This window comes from Herpailurus yagouaroundi, unplaced genomic scaffold, assembly GCF_014898765.1.
Source record: "Herpailurus yagouaroundi ecotype Mexico unplaced genomic scaffold, PumYag 142, whole genome shotgun sequence".
NCBI lineage: Eukaryota > Metazoa > Chordata > Mammalia > Carnivora > Felidae > Herpailurus > Herpailurus yagouaroundi.
The window spans coordinates 56,625,559-56,635,629 of record NW_024412397.1 but is presented as its reverse complement, the minus strand read 5'-3'; the positions used below and the strand labels follow the sequence as shown (position 1 = coordinate 56,635,629).

The following is a 10,071-nucleotide window of genomic DNA, read 5'->3' as shown; positions in this document are numbered from 1 at the left end:
TGGCCGCTGCCGCCGCCGCCACCGCCACCGCGGCCGCCAGCAGCGGCGGCAGCCCGGCGCCCTGCAGCCCACCCGAGAGCTGGGGGCGCCAGAGCACCGCCAGCTCCCTCGTGGGCTCTTCGCTGAGCGCCTTCGCGTTACTACCCTTGCAAGGGGACCGCGACGGGGATGGGGACGGGGACGCGGAGGGCTTGAGCTGCAGCTGGCAGAGGCCGCCTGGGGAACGCGGCTCCCGGGAGATCCCAAGGGGCGAGCTCGACCTGAGCTTGACCGACCTCCGCGGCGCCCCGGGCTGCTCGCGTTGGGCGCCCAGCGAGCTGGAGGAGCCCGAGGGCGCGGCGGCGGCGGCGGCGGCGGCGGCGGCGCGCACCGCCAGGGGGCAGGGTGGCCGTCTGCCCAGGACCGGCAGGTACGCCGCCCTGCGGCGCCGCAGCACTAGCGGGCTCCCGGACTACCGGGCGCCGCCGTCCCCCGAGCCCCCACCCTCCCCGCGCAGCGCGGAGCTGGACTCGAGCCTTCTGGCCCAAGCTGCCTCCCCCTCCCCGCCCCTGCGGCTGGAGGACTCGCCCCCCGCCAGGCCGGACTCGCCGAGCTCCCAGTCGGACGACCCTTCCTGCTGCAATAAGGGCTACAGCCCCCTGCGGGAGGCTGGCACCTCTTTGGAGTCAGTTGTGCAAGCAGTAGCCAGTAAAAGTCCAGACTGTGAGGCCGCCACGGCCCCGGGTGCGGAGCCGAGCCCCCCGGAGGATCCCAGCCAAGGGCCACCTAAGGCCCAGCCACCTCAGCCGGTGCAGAGGCAGTTTACAAACAAGGAGAAACTCTTTATGATTTCCCGGTCTCATGCCATAGGGGTAGAGGATGGAGAGCTGGAAAGTACTGGCATTTAGGGCAAGAGGGAGCAAGGGGGCGGGGGGGGGGGGGGAAGGAGTGAGAAAACTGGGGAAATGCCCACTCCAATCGGCAAATTTAACATTTCCCTCTTTCCCTGTGGACTCATCCGAGGAAATCGTCCAATACCCAAAGAGCTGCAGAATGTTATCCTTGAATTGCATTCACAAGATTCCTGTAGATAACTCCAAGCAAAATTTTTTTTTAAAGCCAGCTAGTCTTTCATGTCCGATGGTGATTGTACGTTCCATGAAAACCAAATGTATTAAAAAGTCAGCAATCTAGTTCATTAGATAAAATTCTCTTAATTTTCTTAGGATCAAAATAATATATTTTTGACAGTAACTGTGCACTTTACTCCAACTTCCCACCCCCCCTTCATTTCCCTAACCCTGTACTCTGCTGCTGGTTTTGTCCATAGCTGCTTGTGAATGACAAGCTTCCTTTCTCTTATGCTTTTGTGGAGCATGGAAGGGGTTGTCCGCAGTTCTTTTAGAACTGACCTTACTAGAGGAAGTCAAAGCCAGAAGCAGGAGTATGTCAGGAAAGAGCACTTTCCTTGCCCTACCCCACACTGCTCCAATAGCCCAAAGGCCTCTTTATTTTTTAAAAGGGTATTTACATTTTGCTACTAGGGTATCTGATGGAGAAGGGGAGGGGCAGCATCTAGATGGACTGTTACATTCCCAAATTCACTCTACCAAGTACACGATACTTTCTTGAGTATTATCACACGTGTATTGCAAATAGCGTTATTAAAAATCTTTTTTTAATAAAAGAAGTTTCCAAACAGTTAACCATAATATTGCCTCCTTTTGCCTTGGAACTAATGCTTCTAACACATTAAACATTTAACAGTTCAGCTGGTAAAATCTAAAATATTTTGCTATGACACTGTACTATGATAGTAGGTATCCGCCCCCAAAGTGCTCTGTGCTATCATGACTCCATCCATTTCCAGTATATTTTTAACTTTTAAATACAGGGTAGTATTGAACATTTGGGAGTTTCTCTTTCAAATAGAATGAGACATTAAATAAATAGTAATTTTCTATAATACTTCTAGTTTACCTCAAAGTATTAATTTATGGAGCACCAGGCTTAATGGCCCCTTTTCATCCTCTTGGATTTGACTTATTTGGTTTTGATTTTAAGTTCATGATCTCAAATCCATGGCCTACATAGGCTAAAAAGATAATGTTTTAATAATTTGGGAGATTGTTTACAGTTGATTTTATTAAAAGTCAGCTACTTACTCTTTAAGAATAGTAGACGAGGTACCATTTTGATGCCTCTTCCTTTGAATGTGAGAGCCGAGAATCTCCAGAATGGTATTACTTGCTTTGGGCCATTTGGAAATGAGGCCTCATTGTAGGAGGCTAAAATACAGATTTTAAAGGAAAAAACAGCCAAAGATGTCATGTTTGGTCTCCCTGGGTGAAGCAGTGAGTGGGTCCAGTGGGAAGAGTGCAGATTCAGGAGTGAGACTAGACCCCAGCTCTCAGCATTTGCTAGCTGTGTAACTTTGAACAGAAACAAATGCTGAGTCTCAGTCATTCGATCTATGAAATGGGGATAATGAGACATACCTCATAAAGGTATGAGAGTGTTGGACAAGGGGTTATAGGTACAGAGCAGAGTACCTGGCTCAGAGTGTGCACTCAGTAAATTGTTCCTGTAATTACTATTATCATTATAATAAGTTGTCTGCATGCACTATAGAAGAGTAACCCTTCCTTCAACTTGAGCTCAAGAAAGCCTGGCTAAAATCTGGAATATCCACTTATTATCTGCATAACCTTAGGCAAATCACTAATCCCTCTGGGCTTCAGGTGGATGATAGAATCTCTCTGATTGCCTTCAGCTCTAGAAGCTTTACTTCAATTCAGGGTATTTGTTTTGTCCTAGATATAATCATATTTGTACATACAACTTTGCAAAGTGAATATACTTCATAAACTACCATTTAGTGTAACTTTGAAAGGACCTAATTTATTTCCAGATTGGATCTGCATTAAGCTATTAACTCACTTTAAAGCTCTGGACTAATATATTTGGTTCTTCTATATAGCATACATGAGCTTCCACTGGTAAGAGTGACAAGCAAGTGTAATGATACCTCCAGGCAGTGTTAAATTTCAAGCGTCTCTATTGTTTTATCACACTCCCCCCAAATTTCTAATTTCCTTAGTTTCTTTTCTCCATCATCTTGCATATTGTGTAATACACTGAGTTTGATGGGCTGTTTTAAAGGGAAAACAGGGGCACCTGGGTGGCTAAGTCTGTTGAGCTTCTGACTCTTGATTTTGGCCCAGGTCATGATCCAAGTTTGAGATCAAGCCCCGAGTCCAGCTCTGCACTAAGCATGGAACCTACTTGGGGTTCTGTCTCCCCCTCCCTCTCTGCCCCTTCCCTACTCCTGGTGTCTCTCTCAAAATAAATAAATAAACATTAAAAAAAAAAAAAAAAAAGGAAAATAGGCTCCAGTGCTCTGAAATACTGTTTCTAGTCCTCAGAAAAATGTACTGTAAGACATTTAGCAAATAATAAAGCCCTACCTCTTAGTTTAAACAGAGGTGGGCATAATAACATTTATCCCTTACAAACTTTAGAAAGTTCAATCCAACCGGGGCGCCTGGGTGGCGCAGTCGGTTAAGCGTCCGACTTCAGCCAGGTCACGATCTTGCGGTCTCGGGGTCCGGGAGTTCGAGCCCCGCGTCGGGCTCTGGGCTGATGGCTCAGAGCCTGGAGCCTGTTTCCGATTCTGTGTCTCCCTCTCTCTCTCTGCCCCTCCCCCGTTCATGCTCTGTCTCTCGCTGTCGCAAAAATAAATAAACGCAAAAATAAATAAACGTTGAAAAAAAAAAAAAGAAAGTTCAATCCAACCAATTGACTAGACTCAGCAATGCCAAGTGCCTGGTTATATGAAACAGATTAAACAGACACTTGTAGCTCAGAAATTAAATAACTTCAGGGGAGCCTGGGTAGCTAAATCGGTTGAGCGTCCAACTTAAGCTCGGGGCATGATCTCACAGTGTGTGGGTTCAAGCCCCGCATCTGGCTCTGTGCTGACAGCTCAGAGCCTGGAGCCTGCTTCAGATTCTCTGTCTCCCTTTCTCTCTAGCCCTCCCCCTGCTTGCACTCTGTCTCTCTCTGTCTCAAAAATAAACAAAAAATAAATTAAATAACTTCAGCAAACAATTTATCTTAGTATTAAATCGTATCTATCTTAACCATTCAGCAATTTTACTGGATCTTTTTTCTCCCCCTGAAGATAAAAAAGGCTAAGCTCAGTTTTTCAAGTCTTGGGAGGAGCCCAGGCTTTCATCGGCCCTCAGAAGGAGTCCTCTGCAATTATGCCAATGGTAATTTACAATCCTCCCTTTTGCGGGAGTGGAGATCTGCGATAATAATGCTAGATTTTTGCTCACTACTTCCTGTGGGCCATGTTCTGTTCTATATGCTTTGTGTATATTATCTCAATTACTCCTCGAAGCAGCTCTGTTGAAGTAACATTATTATCCCCATTTTACTGAGAAAGACACTGAGGTCAGGATGGTGGAGCGCTTGCCCAGGTTCAAACAGCTGGTAAATGGAGGAGCCAGGATTTATACAGAGTTTTGAGGATTCTCTGGACCTTAACCCAAACTGGCATTTCTAGAGACCATCAGAATATCCTCTACCTTCTTAGCTTCCTGCTAGATCCTTTCCCGGAAACTATTCTTAGAGACTTGCAGAGAAGTGTTAGGGTGCACGGCCAGTTTAAAAGCGGGAATTTGCATTTAAGTCTTCAGGCTGGCATCAACAAAGCTTTTCTCGGTGCGATTTACAGGGTTTGTTGTACCAAAATCAACAGGACTATCTGAAGGGATCTTGGACATCATGGAACCCTTCCCTCCTTTATTTATAAATGAGATTGCTAAGAATTAGAAAGATGACAATTTGTTCAAAGGCAAATAAAATAGCAGTGGCAGGACTAGAAAGCTAAGACTGTTGTGATTGCAACAGTGGACGTACACATCCCCCCTCCTCTACCAACCAAAACTCTGTCCTGTACGAACTAGCTGGGTGAAATGGGCAAGCTGCTTAGCCTCTCTGTGTCTCAATTTCCTTTTCCATACAATGGTAATAATAATGCTCCCTACCTCTAGGGGACCGGACTGAAGATTCAATGAATTACCGTCTGTGTAAGAGCGTTTGCAACAGGCGTGGCACGTGGAGAGTGTCATAAAAAGTTTTTTTTTTTTTTTTTAGTTTTATTTAAAATAGAATTAAACTGTTAAACCAAATCATTTTGTATGACTTTCCTTTTTATTCACAGAATAATTTCAGGTTTAAAAATCTAAAGTTTAAGGCAACATAGCATAGGGGCTCAAAGTATGCCTTGGAGGGTTATATAACACTTCACCCAGGTTTCCACATCTGTTAAAGGAGATAATAAATAGCATCCGACTCATGGCATTCATTATTTAAATGAGGGTTAGATACACTAATATACTCAAAGAACTCAGAACCACCCCTGGCACAAATAAACCTCAGTCACTGTGAATTACTGTTATTAAGGCAACATACAGAAAATTAATTAGTAGGCTAAATTTATTACTCAGTTGTTAGGGACAGCCACAAACTTACTGTGCTGAGAAGTCTTTATAGTTTAAGTATATTGGAAAGAAAAAATAGACCTTGCGAAATGAGAATCGAGGCTACTGCAAGGTCCCCAGTAGAACGTAGAACTAATGACAGGTATGTGCCCCTCAGGGTCCCATCATCATAATATGTAACAACAAATGCGAGTGCAAACTGCTTACATGGCTGCACTTGGTCATGAGTATTGCTTTTCCGCTACTGAGGCAGGTTCCATCAGAAAGGCCAGGCTAGCCATGTAGTCTGGGCCCCATTCTGTCCGAGGAGTGCCCAACATGGGCCAGGTGTCTGTTCATCTATTTACATTTCTAGACGAAAGTTTTTTCCATGCTAGTTTTCTCTTTCATCATTTTGGGTTCTTCAAGATGCAGTTTTGAAATTCTCTTTTTGGGTTAAGGAACTTGAAAAAAAAAAAAAAAAAGCCCTTCAGATGGCTCAGCCGGTTAAGCCTCTGACTGGCTCAGGTCATGATCTCACATTTGTGAGTTTGAGCCCCACATCGAGCTCTGTACTAACAGCTCAGAGCCTGGAGCCTGCTTCAGATTCTGTGTCTCGTCCTCTCTCTGCCTCTCCCCTGCTCACACTTGTTTCTCTCTGCCTCTCAATAATAAATAAATAAATGATGAAAAAAAATTTTTTTAAAGCCCTCCAACAGCGTAAGATTAGAACAAACTAAATCTATGAATTTGTATTTGATGGGAATAGCATTTTTGTCTAAATGCAAAAATACATTTTATGGTCAAATAAAGGATAGGATTGATATTTGTGGAGGTTGTTTTCTGTAGATCCAGACTATTTATTTTGTATTTTTTGGCTAAAAATCATTGGGTGAATATTTAGACTAAGTTTTTGAATGACTCACTCTGAAAAGTATTTTGAGACTTTTTTTTTCTTTCCAGGGAAATCATCTTTGAGCTTTTTTCCTTCAAAAAGGGATGAATCTCCTTAAATGGATGGCAAATTATATGTTTTTTAAGATATTAAGTCACTACAAATTGGTGGATCCATTTGCATTAACAACTTCAGTCAAACACTGCCTATCACTCTCTAAAACCAGATGAGCTCCTTATTATGTGTGTCATCTATTTCTTTATGATGTCAGAGAAGCACTGGGCTGGTGTTGGGTCTAAATGTGGTCATGAACCACAGTAGGAGTTATAAAGCCTGCCATCCTGGGAATTTTGCCTTCACTACTGAGCCGGGGGCACATTAGGGTTTCTACCATCTGAAAATACATTTATTCAATTTTAAACTCACCCCGAATCCTTACCCCATCAGTAATTGCTAGCCTGTGATATGGCCCTGCATGACAAACAGGACATTTGGCTGATTCATTGCTAAGATAACAGAGGTTTTTTTTTTTTTTTTTTTGCTCAGGATGTTGCCAGTCAAAGACTAAAAAAGCTTATGCAGATTCACCTGGAATGTCACAAAACATGTGTCTGTTGCAATAACATGTGAGGCTTACCTTTGCTTAGGACACCACACTGCGAATCAGCCCTACTAAGGGCAGGAAGGTTGACTGTCAATCACATGGGAAGAAAACGGGGCGTAAACCCAGAGGCAGAAGAAAAAGAGAATCCTGGGGAAAGAAAAGAAGAAAAAGATGAAGTCAGCTATGAAAGCTTTTTGTTTCACAAATGAGCACGTGATCATTTGGCTTGGAGATCCTTTGTTTGTAGACAAGTGTCTTAAACTGAAACATTACAATAACTTTTATTCTTTAGAAAATCTTTCAGCAAATGCAGAGTTGGACATTAATTTGCGTATTTTTCAGTATTTAAGAAATTCAACATAACATTGTGCTATTGACACAAATCCACTAGAGTCTAAGAACTGAACATCTAAAAATGTTTAATAGCAGGAAAGAAACTTATGGTCAAATTTACAAAGAATTGCTTTTATGTTGAAAAATCTGAGGATATTTATGTCTATACTGTCAAAGAAAGAAAATATGCCAGTTATTAGTTGTAATGGTGTATTAGGACAACTGAAGCAAAGCAGGCCAAAAATCTGCTTTGTCTTTGTGTAGGACTTTGGCCATGGCTTTGTTTTACAATTGCCTCATCACTCCGTTTTGTACAGACATAACTTACAAGAGAATAATTTCACCTGTAGGAGTAAACAGCTTTGTTGGAAGCAGCTGCCCTTTCAGTAAAATACATAATTCATTTTGGGTTAAATTGCTTTATTTCTTTTTCAAGATCCATTTTAACTGCCTATCATAAGTCAGGCAGGTGCTGTGCTAGGTGGAAAGGATTAAACCTTATAAGACATAATTCCAGACCACAGGGTCTTGCAGATCTCATGGACATAGGCACATAACCAATAATTTCAATACAATGTGAGTGTCACGAGAGAGTTATGATGTGGACCCTACAGCTGAATCTTGAGATATGAAGAAAATGTCAGCTAGGTGCAAAAAGTTGGAGAACAGTAGAATGGAGCATGAGCAACTATGTGGATGCAAAATGCACTTCAGCAAGTTAGACTTTCAGAAGATAACTTACACTTGACTTTTCCCCAGAACCCCCATAATCTCAGAGTGAAATACTTATTTTGAAAAACAAAACAAAAAACCAACAAAACCCGTATCTATCTATCTGTCTGTCCATCTCTCTATCTCCTCTTATAAGTAGTAGAAACATATTTGGAATTAAGATGAAAGTGATTTGGGTGTTAAAAGACTCAAAATGTATACTCTTTACCATTAGATATCTAATTACTCCCTATTTATAACTGACTTCAACTGGCAAGAATTCTTGAATACTGAGAAGTATCGGTACATGGACGAATGAACCATATTCTCATTGGACCCACACCATCTTCATGAGCAAGAATGATTTTTGCTGAATTATATACTGCTTTAAAATGACAGTTTAGGGGCGCCTGGGTGGTGCAGTCGGTTAAGCGTCCAACTTCAGCCAGGTCACGATCTCGCGGTCCGGGAGTTCGAGCCCCGCGTCGGGCTCTGGGCTGATGGCTCAGAGCCTGGAGCCTGTTTCTGATTCTGTGTCTCCCTCTCTCTCTGCCCCTCCCCCGTTCATGCTCTGTCTCTCTGTCCCCAAAAAATAAATAAACGTTAAAAAAAATTTAAAAAAAAATGACAGTTTAATTTAAATATTCAGGTGTGGGAAACCATTTCTCGAGATGTAGTATAAAGGGATAAAGCTGGGTGGGGAATCTGCTATTTGGGAATGCTCTGTATGTTTCCGGCATGGTGGATAGTGTTGCATTGATCCATGTACTGTGAGGCTTGGATAAACTTGAGGATATTTTAGCGGGCTACAGGGCATTTTTGCAGAATCTAGACCTGATAATTGAATGTATTTCTACAGCAATTTGCAACGTCATTTATATTAGATCAAAAATAATTTATCTTTGTTAATAAAGAATCCCATCGTGATCTTTTCCCTCACTTTCATGTTCCTAGCAAAAATGAAGATTAGTTCAGGCCTAGTTATCCTTTTATGAATGTGTACAAGACACGTACAAGCATTCTTTACAAATTGGCACAAAAAGACTGTGCTTTCTAATTTCTAAACAGGCAATAATTTTTTAAATTTTTAATTAAACAATTTTTTTACTGTTTATTTTTGAGAGAGAGAGAGAGAGAGAGAAAGAGAGACAGGGCATGAGTAAGGGAGGGGGAGAGAGAGAGGGAGACACAGAATCCCAAGCAGGCTCCAGGCTCTGAGCTGTCAGCACAAAGCCCAGTGTAGGGTTCGAACTCACAAACTGAGAGACCATGACCTGAGCCAAAGTCATATCTTAACAGACTTGGCCACCCAGGTGCCCCTAAACAGGCAATCATTTTGGGATAGTTACAAAACCCGATTCAGCCAGAATAATTGTTTGGTACTGTATACATGCAGCCTAAATACTTCATTTACTCACAAAGCTTCCAACTAAAAGATACCTCCCCTCCAAGAATAATCTACTTTTCAATACAAATATTCCCTTAAAGTAAAAAAAAAAAAAAAAAAAAAAATGATTTTAGTTTTCTTCTGTTTTTTTGAATTCCCCATATTTTGTTTTCTCCAAGATCTTTTTAGCGCTTCAAGCAGTGAAGGCAAAAGTATGAAATGTGTTTTTTCTTTTTTCTAATCCACCAAAGTGAGAATTTTTCCAAAGCACTTTCCATTGCGCATAAAGTCCAACAGATACTGTCAATTGCGGTTTTATTGTCACAGCTGCCAAATAAATCTTTCATAGAAGATATATTTATGGGTAAGAGGCTTATAATTTGGAAATACTGATAGATAAAGTACTATGGTTAATACAGCATGGTAAATGATGTCGGGAAGCAAATTGAATTCTTGATAGAGCAAGAAAATTCAAAAGACTAATTTGGTGACCTAACTGCTAATCCTTCAGCTTATATAACCACGCATCTCGATGTGTTTGGAGCACAAACACACGCAAAATATGGAGCACAAAATATAACCTCAGTGCTTGTGCACTTGATTGTACAATTTCTTCCACTTGTATTCTTAATCATTCAGAATCATCTGTATTCATTTCAGTTTCATGCCTGAG

At 42.1% G+C, this 10,071-nt stretch overlaps 1 protein-coding gene across 1 annotated transcript in view; it reads left to right on the top strand.

The window, feature by feature from the left end:
- Positions 1 to 1,691, top strand: part of TMEM200C (transmembrane protein 200C) — a 6,527-nt gene extending 4,836 nt beyond the window's left edge. Inside the window, exon 3 of the mRNA XM_040479354.1 lies at positions 22 to 1,691. Coding sequence (XP_040335288.1) covers positions 22 to 887 — 866 coding nt within the window. The 3' untranslated portion in view covers positions 888 to 1,691. The remainder of the gene's footprint in view (positions 1 to 21) is intronic.
- The last annotated feature ends 8,380 nt before the right edge of the window (positions 1,692 to 10,071 follow it).